At 53.7% G+C, this 15,487-nt stretch overlaps 3 protein-coding genes across 3 annotated transcripts; 2 read left to right on the top strand and 1 right to left on the bottom strand.

The window, feature by feature from the left end:
- Positions 1-351: 351 nt before the first annotated feature.
- Positions 352-1,162, top strand: UCHL3-0 (Ubiquitin carboxyl-terminal hydrolase isozyme L3; the record flags this gene model as incomplete). The annotated part of the gene is made up of 2 exons (XM_036636261.1): positions 352-724; positions 792-1,162. The coding sequence occupies 2 exons, from the start codon at positions 352-354 to the stop codon at positions 1,160-1,162; spliced, it is 744 nt and encodes a 247-aa protein (XP_036498406.1).
- A 237-nt stretch (positions 1,163-1,399) lies between these two features.
- On the bottom strand, positions 1,400-2,430 carry CGCS363_v004411 (uncharacterized protein; the record flags this gene model as incomplete). Its single annotated transcript, XM_036636260.1, has 3 exons — positions 1,400-1,737; positions 1,789-2,362; positions 2,425-2,430. 3 exons carry the CDS (start codon positions 2,428-2,430, stop codon positions 1,400-1,402), a joined length of 918 nt encoding a protein of 305 aa, XP_036498896.1.
- A 5,057-nt stretch (positions 2,431-7,487) lies between these two features.
- Positions 7,488-10,051, top strand: CGCS363_v004410 (uncharacterized protein; the record flags this gene model as incomplete). Its single annotated transcript, XM_036636259.1, has 3 exons — positions 7,488-7,596; positions 7,650-9,047; positions 9,120-10,051. The coding sequence occupies 3 exons, from the start codon at positions 7,488-7,490 to the stop codon at positions 10,049-10,051; spliced, it is 2,439 nt and encodes an 812-aa protein (XP_036498897.1).
- Positions 10,052-15,487: the final 5,436 nt, after the last annotated feature.

The raw sequence follows: 15,487 nt of genomic DNA, 5'->3' as shown, positions 1-15,487 counted from the left end.
CACATGAAGGAACAAGCGCCGCTCTAGAATAGAATATGTTCATGACACCTGCTCGCCTCCTTTCGTGAATGCGTTGTGTCTCTTATGTTCGTTTGTTGACAGGGGTCTCTAGTAACCCGGTACCCCAAGCTCCAACACCCCGCACTCAAAGCTCAGGCGGCAGCGGTTACCTCACCGACCCCACCATACCTTCCGGCTCTTGGACCTTGGTCTTTGGAGGGGCAAATAGCTCTCCCATCCTTCAACCTACACCTCCAAGCTCGCCCTCACAACCCCTCGAAATCAGCTCTACAACCCATCGCAAACCTCCAGATAACAAACACTACACAGACGAAGAAAAAGCCGCCCAAAATGTCGTCCACAAACCCAGACCCCTCCACCTCCGCCCCGGCCTTCATCCCCCTCGAAGCGAACCCAGAGCTCATGACGACGCTCCTGCACAAGCTGGGCCTGTCCCCCGCGCTCGCGATCCACGACGTCTTCTCCCTCACCGACGCCGACATGCTCTCCTTCATCCCGCGGCCCGCCCTCGCCGTGCTGCTCGTCTTCCCCGTCAGCGCCGCCTACGAGAGCCACCGCCTGGCCGAGGACGCGCTGCTCGAGGAGTACCAGGGCAAGGGTCCGCAGGAGCCGGTGCTCTGGTTCCGCCAGACGATCCGCAACGCGTGCGGGCTGATGGGGCTGCTGCATGCGGTCAGCAACGGGCCTGCGAGGGAGTACATCCGTAAGTTCTTCTCGATATCTGCTGCGCGAGAAACAGATGTGCTGATGAATGCTTGTGATGCGAATAGAGAAGCCCTCCGATCTGAACACGCTGCTCGAGAACGCCGAGCCCCTCGACCCCGTCGCCCGCGCACAGCTCCTCGAGAAGACGCCCGCGCTGGCCACGGCGCACCGCGAGGCGGCTTCGCAGGGCGCGACGGAGGCCCCGCAGGCGGCGGACGATATCGATCTGCACTACGTCTGCTTTGTGCGCGGCAACGACGGCACGCTGTGGGAGCTTGATGGACGGCGCAAGGGACCCCTCGCGAGGGGCCAGTTGGAGGAGGGTGAAGATGTCTTGAGCGAGAAGGCGCTTACCTGGGGACCGTTGAAGTTCTTGGAGAGAGAGGGTGCCGATTTGCGGTTTAGTGCTGTTGCGCTGGCTGGTTCCATGGATTAAGCGGTATCTGGCTTGGAACATGATGATGGCAAGGATGGGACAGAGCTAGAGTGGAATGGTAAATCGGATATGGCGTTTAGGAATCGAGTTGACCAGGTCATGGCACGCAGTCTCACGCAAAAAGGCTCACTCGAGGGTGAATAGTATTGTTTGTTGTATTGGTACTAGGGAAAGACTATTCGAATCATAGGTATTTCCTCCTCACCTCATGCATTCTTGGGCCTTGATGGGTGTCATCTACTCCTTCGGGGACTCGCAAGGTGGTGTTGGTGCGTGGTGGGGATCGGTTTTCTCTGGACACTTATCTTGACACTTGTCGACTGTCTTCTGGCCTTTGTCTTCGTGGCCCTGTTTCGTTACATCGTCTCTTGGCTTCTCAGTCGGTACAGCAGGGCCCAACTTCGAGAAATCAAAGGACGGCTTCTCGCGTTTCGAGCTTCGTTTCTGCACTCGCTGCGAATTTCGGGGCATTCCGCCACTTTTCGGCTTGTGTTCCTTCTGATCCTTACGCGTATTGCGATCTGGACGGGCGCTTCCAGCTGCGGCAGAGTCCGACTCAGACTTGGACCCAGAAGCTGATAACGCCGTTAGATATCAGTCTCATCAACGAAGTCGTGGTGACTTACATCTCTGCAGGAGACCCTTGAACATTCGCGCCACCTTCTTCTGGGTTTCGATCTCCTCTCTGCCGATGGCTTTGAAAGTAGTGACTGCATCACCAGACGTCTCCTTCGCCCTGCCTTTGGCAGTCGTATAGGCATCACCGGACTTCTCCCTCAGATGACCAGACTTCTCCTTCAGACCGTCAGACATTTCCTTCATACCATCGCCGCCAAAAGTGCCGGGCATGGACTTGAACTCCGTGGAGGACTTCCTGTGGTGGTCGAAGAAGCCCTTCTGTGCGTCTTCGGCTTGTCTATACTGTTCTTCAGACAGTTCATTGCCACAAATAATCATCTCAGGGGCAGTGTGTGGCTCAGTGCTCTGGGGAGCTGAATCCATCAACGTATCGATGGCATGCTGTCTACCGCCAGCCCTGGAGGAAGGCTCCTCGGACGGCTTTCCGTCGAAGTTGTTGTCATCAGAAGTCTCCACAGTAGCAGCAGGCTTGCTCAAAGTTAACTCGATGAATTGATCTTGGTCTTCCGTGGGAGTGGGCACTGGCTCGGTGTAACCAAACGGGTTTTGACTGCTGTTGGCCTGGGTGGGAGGTCTGCTAGCAGCTGGCGTTGGCTTCTTCTTGCTGTCGACAAGGGGAGCACCGTCATGCTCGGTAAAGAAGGGGACCTAGCCCTGCTGTTTGTCTGGATGCTGCTTGTCAGGACCCTGGGGAGTCTGACCGGATGCTTGGGGGTTAGACATTTGTGTTAAAGGAATGTTGCGTGCGTGGTTCAAGAAGCGATGGGACTCAGAGGAGGTTCCAAAAAAACGGGAAAAGAAATATCGAAGTAGTTGTAGGAGTACTAGAGAAAAGCTGTCGAATGTTGATGCAATTTGGGCAATGAATGCGCACAAGTCGAGGGTGGAGGTCAGTTTTGTCGTCGAGAGGAATGGAATCCAACAGAGGCACACCGATACTTGGGGTTGCTTTCCGAAGGAGTACCTTCCTTCCACAAATGGAACCTTCACCTATTGCCTCTTTCCAATCCGTTTTGTGGTTGGGAGGCAGCCAGCCCCCGTGGGCCTGCCTTATTGATCCAAGCATCGCTCCTTCCCAGCAGCACTGTGCCCACGCAGAGGAAGCTGCATCCTCAATGCTTTACTTTTAACATGTCACTCCTTTATGCTCGCAAGCATCGCCCTCGAGGAGTCTTGTCGGATCCTGCAGTCGACCTGAGGGCCTGCCCTGCCTACTTACACACAATCAACTCGCCTTCAAGCATCACTCGCTCCCACCTAGGAGCCGTCGACCAACTTCGGCTCCATTAAACGCAACAGCCCTAGAACCAACACATGCATCGGACTGCGCCACAGGAGACATCCGAATTTCAGGGAGAGACATTCACTTTTCTGCAGCAATCTGCAGGGGTACGCTCGTGGGTGCTCATGGCTGCTCAGTTGCTCCGACTGTCCAGGCACGTGGCAGGCAAGGCATATGGGAGGAAGCTGCCCCGACAACAAGCAAGCTGACGGCCGTCTCGATGGGTTCCGGGGAAGCTCATAGCCATCTGGGACTACCTTCACGAATGGCGTCCTCAAACACAGCTCATGTCCTTTTGACAGTGGCCGCCACCGAAGGACTGCCCAGACTCAGGCTCAATGATATTGAGCTTAGGGCTGAGCGGCCACACGACAGTCGTTCATGAGGCGGCGCCACGACACCTGCCTGCAACAGAGACTCGAACGCCCGCATGCTTTGGGACCAGACTGTCTTTGCGGGTGCTTCCTGGCAGTATTCCTTGCATTCTTCAACCCCTCAAACCCTAACAGAGCTTGTCGGGCCGTTTGGTCGCGGAGTGAGCACTGGCTGGTTCGTCACGTCTCTGAAGCTTGTTTCCCCATAGACTCCGCAAACCAAGGACGACCTGCAAGACGAAGGACCCCTTCGCAACATCCCAAATCCCAAGCGGAGGGCGGCCACTACCTGCAGTTTGACAAGTCCGCTCGGACGCTGCAGTGTTCAACGTTTGGACGCCGGGAGCACAGAGCACCGTCCGAGCGGCACCGGGGGAAGCGCTTGAATCTGAAGAGCCATGGCGGTCTTCACCGTTCAAGGAATGGCGGAAAAGACGGCGCGTGGTAGCGACCTTCGTCTGCCCATTTCCTGGCCTTTCATCTCTGGACCCAGGGTCTGGATGATTCTCTTCCAAGTCATCCTGGCCTGGCCACTCCCAGTCATCGAGACAGAAGGAAGCAGGAGGGGTTGGCAGGAAAAGCAACGTTGCTGCCCCGCGCCCCGGGAGGAAGCTGTTTGTCGTGCGGCCGGATCACTCGCATAATGAGGCCATGGCTGGAGGTAAGCCAAGATCCGAGCCGGGAGGTCCGAGAAGAACGGTCAGGGGGTGGAAAAGCGGAGGCATTCAGCATTCGGATAAAGCCTGACGACGGTGTTCCACGTGGTGGCTGATCGCCGCTAACAGGCCTACCAGGCTAGCCGGATCGTTGCGTGCAACGCTGAATGCTTACCTGCTTCCGGCAAAATCCAGTTGAAAGCCAAGGCCGAGACGAAACTGCCCCCTGAGGCGAGGCGTTTGCCGTTGAGCGATTTGGAAGCTGGCGGGGAGAGGCCGCCCTGCTCCGTGCTGCAACGGACACCTACAGCTGGCAAGCAGGCTGACGGGGGAGGCCGAGGAAAACTTCGTTCGTTTGTGCGCCCAAGAAACCTGCGGATGCGGGATGGACTCCGATGAGAAGTGATGAGACGCTTTGGCGCGGAGTCGACGTTTCTCAGTGGATGCTGCTGCAGGCCCGACCTGCATTCGGCCGAAAGATGACGGAGGTTCCTGTCGCGTCATGTCGGTGGCTGGCGGTCCATCCTCGACCCTTCGAGACATCAATTCCTTCAGATAACGAGAGCCAATCAAGCTGGTAGGTCTGTGAAGATGATATGATTCGTGGGCGAGTATGTTTGTTGCAAGAGAAGAAAAACAGAAAAAGGAACAACACTGAGAAGTTACGAACGAAGTGACTAAGCATCTGCGGTGGTCGTCCGAACTTCATGCATCCACCTCCGCCGAATTCCTAGGAGTCAGTCAACAGAACATCGGTTTAATCTCCTGTCGAGTTGCACCAGCTCCATCGTGCTGAGCCAATGCTGCAAAACATGGCACCGCTCCGGAGCTACGAGGCTATTCTCGGCCACCTCGTCTCTCCGTCCACTCAGCTGGGACCAACGGGTGGCACACCGCGACCAACCGACAAGCGCTGCGGTTGTGCACGTACGCTGACGGCCATGGACCATGGACCGCGACTTGGCTCTGCTAGCGCCGGCCTCTCGATAAAATTAACAGACGGTGGTGACCTGAACAATTCAGCATCCGTCAATGAGATTGACTCGCATCCTCGTTCAAGATGCAATACTTCCGGTCTAGTTTCACACGGAAGCAATGGACGGAGCCATTGACGACAATCAATGCTCGACGCGTCTTCAATTGACTCTGAACGTCATTCAGCTTGGCCGAAATTGATCGTCCATCATCCATCAGAGCCGCCACATTCGCGGGACAGCAGGGGAGAATCCCTGAATGATCTGCCTCTGTCTGCCTCCAATCACCAGGATCGCAGGTGTCTCACTCTCGCCCACTTGCAGCGCCTGCATCTGACGCAGGGGTTTCCTTCCCCGGGAAGATAAACAATGGCAGAGATATACTCAAGATGGACACGGCATTGACGGGGCGGCCAGCGCCTTCAGCCCACTAGCGGAGAAATAGCTGTCGTCAATATCGTTCGATTTGCGCGTATAATTGGTCCCGACCCAGTACTGACTGCACTGCAATGCCGCTGCACTCCTACCTCGGAGACTCAAAGAGGGGCTCAACAACCCATTGTTACAGCAAAAAGATGGCGGATAGCATCAGCTCAAGCCCTCGACTGTGTTTCCCGTTACTTTGGTCGCTTTCAGAAGCCGTTTCGTCGCAGGTTCAATGGAACAAAGCCATACGCTACCAACCGGTGCTGCTTCAGAACTCAACAGGGCCTTCTTTGACTTTGTCCCTGGGACACACTAGATCGCTAGTCGCGAGTCCGGTCAGCTGGCGCTGCCAATAAAAGAAGCTGGCAAATGGGCTTCTTTCCAACCCTGTTCGATTGCTTTTTCTCCGAGAGCTGCGCTAAATTACGATTGCTACCCCTGACCTGGCCGTCCATGTTTTCTTTTACTGGCCGCAATGGCTGTCATCGTGGAGACACACGTACGCAGTTCATCTCTTGGGAACAGAGACCTCCTTGCCTGTTTGCTTTTGCCACGGCTTTTCGATCGCTCAGAAATTTTCCATCCGGACGACAACAAACACTGTGCCGCCTCGGCCCAGGGTGCTCCGGAGGCTGCCTCTCGACATCCACAATCTCGGTTTCTGTCTTGGTTCATTGTTTGTCAATGACGAGGGGATACGCTGTCCTGATCAGGACCCTAGCACCAGGGTTGCGGAACTCTATCGACATCCGTCTCAGACCTGAAGCTGACCTGAGTGATGCAAAGGCAGAGCCAGCTTGAAGCCTCACACATGCTAACGAAAGCTAAGGCAGCGAAACTGGCAGAAAAGCAGTTTCGTTCTGCTTACACCTTTGTTGTCACTTTCGCACGGGCCGCGGGCCATCCCATCCGTCCCATTCATGTCCCATCCCATCCGACTCTGCCCTCCGTTTGCTGACCTGTTTTCGAAACTTCGGGGCCTCAATTTCGTCCGAGCAGCAAGTCATGTCACTGCTGCGCCAGCTTGTTCTCTCCAGGTTTTGCCGACCCCTCATGAATTGTGGACGACCAGGTGCCCGGCTCATCATACAAACATGTAAACGAGGACTTGACAGGGAGGCGGCCTGCGTGTTGTACTCGTTTGACTTGGCCGTGGATTTGGACACGGTCGACGGGCCGCATCCATTACCATGTCTCTCTTCCGTTTGGGCAAATACGCACAAGTCAACCGCCAATGGGAAACTGAACTTGGCATCCGGACAGAGGGACTAGGCAAATTTGCCTGGATATCGGGTCACAGCAGGGCAAGCGCAGGAAAGCTGGGTAATAGCTGGCGTCGCAAATGCTTGGCCCAGCTCCGCGTGCTTCGTACCTGGCCTTACTAGAAATCCTCTTATCCCGTCTGATCCCTTGGTGGAGGCTACGCCAGTGGCTCTCGATGAAGGAGGGTGTGCTACCCCATGCAACATGAAGCAGCCACGCTCAGGTACATGGATTCTTGTATCGCGTCTTGCCTTGAATGCACGAAGCCTTCAACCCGGTCTAACAGTCGCTCTAGCGTGGGCTCTATCTTGCTCATTCGCTCCGCTCCATCATGTATGCACTTCATCAGCCTTAGCACCCTTACACGACTCATCCCGTCGCATGGTCCCTCCTTTTCTTTTTCCATCGCCCGCCTAGAACTGACGCTATTCCTGCCCGTCCACGCAACTTTTAGTCTCCCCGACCCCCCTCCTCTCAGCTCCCATCCTCTTCCTCTACACCTTCTCTCCCGACAGCTTTTGCCTTCGTCACTGTTGCCGTGGTCACAGTAGCCTTGTATCTTCGAGTCCTGGGCCGTGACACTCTCAAAACTCTCCTCCAACACCGTCAGTCGTCGTATCGTCGTATCTTCGACAGCCATAGCATTACGCAACAAACAGACGGCGTGTCTGCCCAAGACAACCGCCACATGGCGGGCGAGAAACTGCGACCATGGGCCTCTTGAAGTTCTTCTCGTCCAAAAGATCATCAGAAAAGTCAGCAAACAACATTAAAGCGCAAGCCTACGATGCTACCACGGCCTCTCTACCCCCACTTCTTGGTAGGATTCCATCCCACCTTGAGTCGCTTTGCGAATACGACTAACACCTTCAGGAACCTACCCCGTCGCCGGAAATGGCCCAACCAACGTCTTTGAGGACCTGCAACGGTCTCACCACAAGATGAGCGAAACCAATCTTTCTCTCATAGCCGGATCCGAAGCATCGGCACCCGCTCCGCCCGTACCACGATTCCGCGATGCCAGCGTTGAACGTCCCAGTTCCGCACCGAACGGTGCCGGACCGAGTTCATCGTCGCCATCGAGTCGCAGAGGAAGAGATTCTTCTAAGGGCCCACCGCTGTCGTTCAGGAAACCGCGTCTCGGTTCTGTGACGTCGACGGGGTCCCCGGCACCGCGACGTGGAAGCCAATCGCCCGCGATCCCCTTCGAAGGCGAGCCTTTCCGTCCGCCAACAGCCCCATTCGCACACAACCGCCATTTCTCGATACAGAGCAATAGCTCCATGGCCCGGGGTTTCATCGACATCTTGGACGCCCAATCTGAGATCAAACCTTCCGGATTCCAGAATCGGGTTAAGGCGGCCGGCGTTCGGGATTATGGAGAGGATGTTGCTGACAGGAACATTGGTGAAAATGGAGTCGACTTGGCGTCTGCGAAGGTCCAGGCATTCTATGCCACCAACGGTGGTAGCCCTCATGATCGGCAAGATGGCGCGCCCGCACCGTCTGTCTCAATGGCCCAGTTTGGTGACAAAGACCAACCGTTCAAGCCTCCCCGACGCCACGACTCACTCGATATGGGCGGCCGAACGAAGTCTCTGACTTCGGCGAGCGTCGGCCAAATCCCATTCCGAACCACCATTTTCAATCCCGATCGATCGCAGAGGCACGAGACGATCATGGAAGACGTACCCGAATCGGCCCGCAGCCGTAGAAGACAATCTCTTGGATCTTACTCCCTTGGATCCTTTATACCGACTACCCCATCGAACGGGCCGCTTGACGTCCACAAAATAGCCGATTCATCCGTCTCGCCTAGCACCAGGAGACAGAAACGGCGATCAACGACCGGTGGCGAGGCACCACTCAACGAATTGGGTATCTTCAGCACACGACCGACCGAATCGCCATCGTCGCCAAAGACATCACAGAAGCCGGTTTACGTGGTCAAGCACAACTACTCGCTGCCGGTCCAGCAGCGACCAAAGACCTCCGGCCATGCGCAGCCCGAGACTTATCAAGCGGTGAGGCCGCCATCCCGCGGAGGGTCAGTAGCCAATTCCACCTTCTCCTCCCCAACCCAGAAAACGCCCTCAAAACGACATACTCTGTCACTGTCCGCGACAGGTGTGCCGACCTTCCGCAACGGCGAGTTGTCGTCACGGAATGTGATTCCCGACGATGACAACGACGCAAGAGGGCGGGTCGGCCGGGTTGAGGTTGAGAGCTTTGTTGATTCTGGGGATGGATCCTCACCGGCGCCTTCACCTCGTTAGTTTGACCGTCGATTTCTACCATTGTGTGAATTGTATAGACAGATTTGCTGACTTGAATCTGTGACAGATGTGATGAGAAATGGCCCCTCGTGGCGTGAGAGCCAAGATGAGCGGTTGAAAAGCAACGGGTCGCCAAGGAAGAACAACAAGCTCGATGAGATTTGCGAGCATGTGCCGATCCGGACCAGTAGCCTACGCCACTGGTCAATATCCTCCGCGACGCCAACCATATCAAGCACCAGCTCATTTCCGCGACCGCAGTCTAGACATACGGCCACGACGTCTGTCGATCTTGCAACCATGTCCTCATTCATGAACGACAGCTGCAGCTCATTGCACAGTGGGACTGCTGACCACACCTCGTTCTGCACTGCGCTTGAAAGCGCGCTGCCATCGCCAGTGGACGCGGCCACACCAGGCGCAGGTTTCAACATTGACGACTACCTCTCGTCAGACGATGACGTTGACGCGGATTCTTTCATTACAACGCGTCATCGTGACTCGGGCCTCGGTGCGACTCAAGAGGAGGAGCTCTTGTTCAGCGACAGCGGATACGGAGAAGCAGGTCTGCAGCTACCAGGTCTGTTTGACAGCCTGTCTGCTGTTCCGGAGCCCAGCTATGTGTCACCTTCGCGTCCCAGCATGCGCCAGTCCCATAGCTTCGGCAGCCCAGTGCGCTTTCAAAGGAGACTATCTCTGGACCCGAGGGTTGAGGCACCCATCTTCTCACTAGATGAAGAGGACGACGGGCCTGGTGATTATGACATCCTGCCTGCTCGGGCAGACTTAGCCCTCGGCAGGCGGGGCACCAGGAGGATCTCGGCCATCGGGACGGTATATCAGAGTATAGAAGAGGAGAGAGAAGAGAAGGTCGACGTGAGGACGGCGATTCGACTTAGAAAGGAGGCTAAGGCTAAGCAAAGAGCCATGGCGAGACTCAGCAGGGTGCAGCGGAGAAAGGCTGTAGATGATGAAGCGGATCATGCTGATGTGGAGTGAGGGGTTGGCAACCAGGAGGGGCTAGTACTCATTTACATGGTCTTCACCTCGTGTTCTTTGGATGGTATCGGTTCAAGGGGTAAGGGCTTGGAAAACATTCCTTTAGGAGTTTCGAGTGAGTTATACCCAGGGAGTATCGACGGACGGGACGACTTAGCGATTTGGAATTGGGACTTGGGTTATAGAAGAGACAGCTGGCGCAAGCTGGGATGTCTGGGAACCGTAACGAGATCATGTATGACATGCTAGAATAGAGATTATGATACCTTTCCCCCTGAAACATACTGTCTAGTACGCACCCGACATTCGATGCCAAGCAAAAAGTAACCCAAGGTGTGAACGTTGGTCAAGAAGACAAGTCTTTCTTGGAAAACTAGCTTATGTCTATCACAAAGGTACGTCAACATGTTATGTATAGAAGGCCCCTTAGCCCAACCAGCTGGAAGAGAACCAGTCAGACAAACCTAAGAAAGAGCACTTTGGCCAATGCCTTGTCCAGTGCGGGATTGGCTGAACGACTGCCCGTGTCGACCTCAATCCTAGGCAGCGAGGATCTGAGCCATCGTATCGTTATGCACCCTTCCCAGTAGATTGCTGCTCTTTACCTTCAAGTCACACGGCGGAAGCCTTTGGATCTGCTTTTGTTCTTGTCCCGAGAAATGAGGGACAGAACCACTCTGCGCCCCCCCCCCCCCCCGGTTAAAAGCCCAAAGGTTGCGGAACGGTTCCCTCCATGCCTTGCCTGGGCGGATATAGAAGGTAAAAGATACCGATAGAAAGACCGCGCTAATCACTCCCGCAACAATACCAGTGATGCCCCCGCCACTGATTTTCGCTGCAGAAGAGGAGCTCGATCCGGTCGGAGCCGCAGGCGACGTCGACGGGGTGGTTGGCCTGGTACCGATTGGCGATGCCCTGTCTGTGGTTGGGAAGGTGGTGGTCGGCGCCGTAACATCTGGAATGTTTTTGACCATGGTAATGCTGCTCCGGTTCATTTTGCCAAATAAATCAGTGTAATAACACATTTACATGTTCTTCGTGCCGGAAAGGTCATTCTGCGTAACGGTTACGCACCAGGGCTTGAAGCCGCTGGTCGTCACGATGTTGTGATGGGTGGTATTAACAATAAGAACCGTAGAGGTGAAGTAGCGGAAAGAATTATCAAGGCAGGGCCAAGGGGAAAAAAGGACTCACCAGCAACGCACCCCGGGGCTTCGTGGGTAACCTGACTGCCATTCTAGGGCGGTGTCGTCATAGCATGTCGTGACGATGGGGTTGTCGCAGCCGATGTATGACCCGGAGGTTTGACATGCCGCCGGGCTGTCGCAAACGACCGGCTTTGGGGTGGCTTTGGTGCCGAAGTCATCGTACTTGTAGGCCAGACGAGGCATGATAGGAAGCTTGGTATATTCGCAGGGCGAGAGACGGGGATGTCTCTTACTTGCTGCAGCATCGGAGATGTAGCCACAGGTATCCGGAGCGTTCCTCTGTGCAAGGGCATCACGCTGTAGTCTGGTATTTAATGCCGTAGTGGTCGTTGGGCATACGGTAGCTGTGCATTGGGCCGTAGATGTTCTTGGGGCGGCCCAAGTCAGCATAATAAAGGTGAGGATGAAAGGCAATGTCCAGAGCTTCATCGCGACGGGTTGACAACAGGCAATAGAGGCTGAGTGAAAATAATACAACATGATCTTGGTTTCTGTTTCGAACGTGGACATATCAAGATGAAGTCTTTCCTTTTGATTCTTTACACACTACATATTCATGTTGATAAATATCAATAACAATTGAGACTTGTAGGCAGTGGCGTTCCCGAATTCAGCGACAACTAATGGTCTAAAGACAGCCACAGGCCACCACGGAGTCTGAATCATGCTAGCTTCTGAACATTGAGTCATTGGCGAGGCTAGGAGACGGCTACATCTGTTCAGGTAGAATTGGCTTTCCAGGCGGATATCAATCGTTATTCAGGCAAAGCACGTGTAAGTCAGTCAAGGTGGCCATGAACAACGACGAGGACAGTAGAGCTTGCAGAGACGATGAACAACAAGGCAGACACCAACGGAAAAGAAAGAGGGGAAGATGAGAGGAGCTGTTGCGACTTTCAGCCCGGGAAGTTGGAGATACCCGTCCTAAACACAGAGTCTATATGTATATTCACACTGCAACGGTCGCAGAAGACGTTACATCCAGTCCTGCCACTGAGCTGCACATGTTCGAACGATGAGAACGACATATCTTGGCGGAATGATTCGCCAATCGTCGGGACTATAAAAACTACCTATTTACAAGCTATGCCAAGGGTGATTAGCGTCGGAGGTCAGCCCATGCGGATGAAATTCTAACTCTCGGGAAAAGCCTTGCGGGCTTCCAATCGACTTGACCGGCAAATATAGATGCGTCGAGACTGAGCGTAATGATTGGCAAAAAGAAGAGATATGCCCAAGCCATGTCTCGGCACGGGTGAGGCGAGGCAGAGGCTGAAGATTGGCTGTGCTTGGAATGCCTGGAAACTACCAGATGGCATGCGGCAACAACAACCTTTTCGAGTTATGTCGAAGAATCGGCACGGAATTGCAAGCGCCTCCTGTTGGAAAGGCATGGTACCGGAGGTTCTGCCTGTCTCATTAACTAGGAGTCCAGCCAGCGCCCTGGGCTGCCATCTAGATCGTTCCAACACGGCGACACTGTTTGCCGCCAATGTGTGTTACACAAGTTGAGGTGTCTGAGGTTGCTGCTGAGACTGTTGCTAGTCATGCCGCTATGTTTGACTGGCGTTTCGAAGTTGATTAATTGGAGATGCGATATCCTATCTAGTGTTAGTAGACTGCAATGCTTGGGTTTGAAAGAAGCCCTCGCGTTACTGTGAGAGTTCTGATATCCGGGGGATATCCAGATATCCAGGCATTTAGTGGACACAGGCGACTATACTGATAACGATAACGATAACAATAACAATAACGACGGCAACAACGACGACGACGATGATGACGACGATGAAGACGATAGTAAGAACGATAAGAACGATGATAACGATAACGGCAACAGAGACGGGACGATACGAATAACAGTGACAACGGTTACGACGGAGATGGAGATTAAATTAAGACAATAACGAATAATAGTAAAGATAAGAGGACCATTAAACAAACGAATAACTATCAGACCCGATAAAAACGGTTCTCCGTCCAGTTAGCTAGAAGTAGTCTTCCAGATGGTAAAACTCTTCTCTACTTAATTATCTGAACTACAAGATTTACAAATCACTAGAAAAAAGCGCCGATGAATCTTAGCATGATGTATCTAGCTGAAACTTCGCCTACCTATGTTATACTTCAGTCTATCCAGTGGCACTGGATGGGATATCACTGGGTTCAGGTTTGGGTTGCATCAGACTGCTTCATGATTCTTTTACTGAAAGAAAGAAAAGCTAGCCTACAAGCTCAACAAATTTGGCGAAAGCTCCAGCATCAAGACTCGACCTGACGCACAACCAAGCACTATGACCGAGCCCCTGACGTCATATGTTAATGTTCGGTACTCTGATGGAACCCAGAGTATTGACTTGGAATCCTTCTCTACCCATGCGCCTAGATGTTCTACAGGCAGTACGTAGCCTTGAGGATGCAATATGGTCATCTCAGCACTTAGCGGCGTCGACAGCCCCGTGCTTGTCTTTGGCAGAGATCCCAAATCAATGTTGCCACCGAATGTAAATAGCTGCGACCCTGATTCCGAAAACTTGAGATATGAAAGTGGTGGATCGGGTGCAACCAATGTCACTTTACAGTGTCCCGTAGCTGGGTCCCAGAGCTTGATGGTCATATCACCTGAGCTTGATGCCAGTGTGGCTCCGTCATTCGAAAAAGCAGTCGCCGAAATACCTCTCGTGTGGGCCTTGAACCTTTGCAAGATACGGCCAGTCGTTGCGTCCAAGATTATGATAAAACCTCTTTCAATCTCATCTGCAAGATGAATCTCATTTCTAGAAAATGTGAGTGAGGCCGCCATGGATGCATGACTACCACCACGAAGTGTCTTGAGGCACTGTCCAGTGGTGACATCCCAAAGCCTGAAGTTATGTCGCGACAATGATGCAAGCTGTTTTGAATCACTGGAAAGCGCCACAGCAATGATGCCTTTGTTTTCAAGATCGAGTGTTTCACGATCTTGATCGGTTGTTGTCAAATCGACTGCAGGGGTATTAGTATATATGTATGTGAAGTAGTACAGGACGAGAGCGTAAACTCACCCGCCAACGTACCTTTGGCTTCATCGCACGGGCTTAAAGACATGCTGTCAGGAAGCCTGCTAGAACCTTCCTCCAAAGTCTTCTTCTTAGACGATACGGCAGTGGAGGAAGGTACGTCCAAAACAAGAATTGCGGGATCGTTGATTTGGTGTCTTCGATGCCTAAAAATATCCCACACCTTGATCATTTGGTCTAACGAGCTCGAAACAAGCTGTGTGCCGTCCGCAGAGAAGACTAACGCTGTGGTGGCAATGATAGGTAATCTCTGAAGGATGCTGCCTGTCTTTCCGTCTCGTATTTCGACAGCCTTGCTCTCTTGAGTCCGAGTGTCGAATGCAACAAAGCCGCCATCTTGTGATATGGTCACCAGACCGTGGTCACAGGCCACAGATTTGTCAACCCAAACGCAGCGACCGGTTGTTGTGTCCCAACATTTGAGCCCATCGAGGCCGTGGCAGGACACAAGCCGAGTTCCGTCGCGCGAGAAGGCCAGCGACGCTTCTGAGTGGCCACTATGATTGTGTTGAGAATCTAGTGTCTTCGAGGATGTCCTAGATCCCAATTCCAACAGATGAACACAAGCTGTCTTAGTGAAAGATGCATAGAGAGTGCCGTCAGCCGAGAAAGCGACTCCAGCAGACGGGGATGACCCGGGCGTTCGGAACTGTTGCACGCGCTGGCCTGTGCCTATGTCCCAGACCTGAACAAGTTCCTGTGACCCCAACGCAAGCTGTTTGCCACCGGCACAGAAAGCCACAGACGTATAGCAGCTGTCCAAGTGCTCACCATGAAAGGTGTGGAGAAGTCGGCCTGTCGCCTTGGCCCAAAGGTTACACGTAATGCCTCCATGTGCCGAGACCGAGGCGAGCGTGTCTCCTTTGGGAGAGAAGACAACTGAAACAAATCGGTCTTCATTACTAAAGATCGTGCGTAAGCATTGGCCGGTTGTTACGTCCCAGAATTTGATGGTCCTGTAGCCCGTGACCGACGCCAGTGTTGCTCCGTCAGATGAAAAAGCCAGAAGATGCGCTGCGTCCTTGAGACCCTCAAGTGTTTGCAAGCATGGACTCCATTCATCGTGTACTGTCGGCGTCTTAATGATCCAGTTCATGACTTCGGTCTGAAATCGCTGCCTGATGATACTATGCGTTGGGCTGAAAATGAGTGCCGAGGAGTAAATTTGA

Source organism: Colletotrichum siamense, assembly GCF_013390195.1.
Source record: "Colletotrichum siamense strain Cg363 chromosome Unknown KSG_Cg363_contig03, whole genome shotgun sequence".
Taxonomy (NCBI): Eukaryota; Fungi; Ascomycota; class Sordariomycetes; order Glomerellales; family Glomerellaceae; genus Colletotrichum; species Colletotrichum siamense.
Note: the sequence above shows the minus strand (reverse complement) of the source record. Positions and strands in the feature narration are given on the sequence as shown.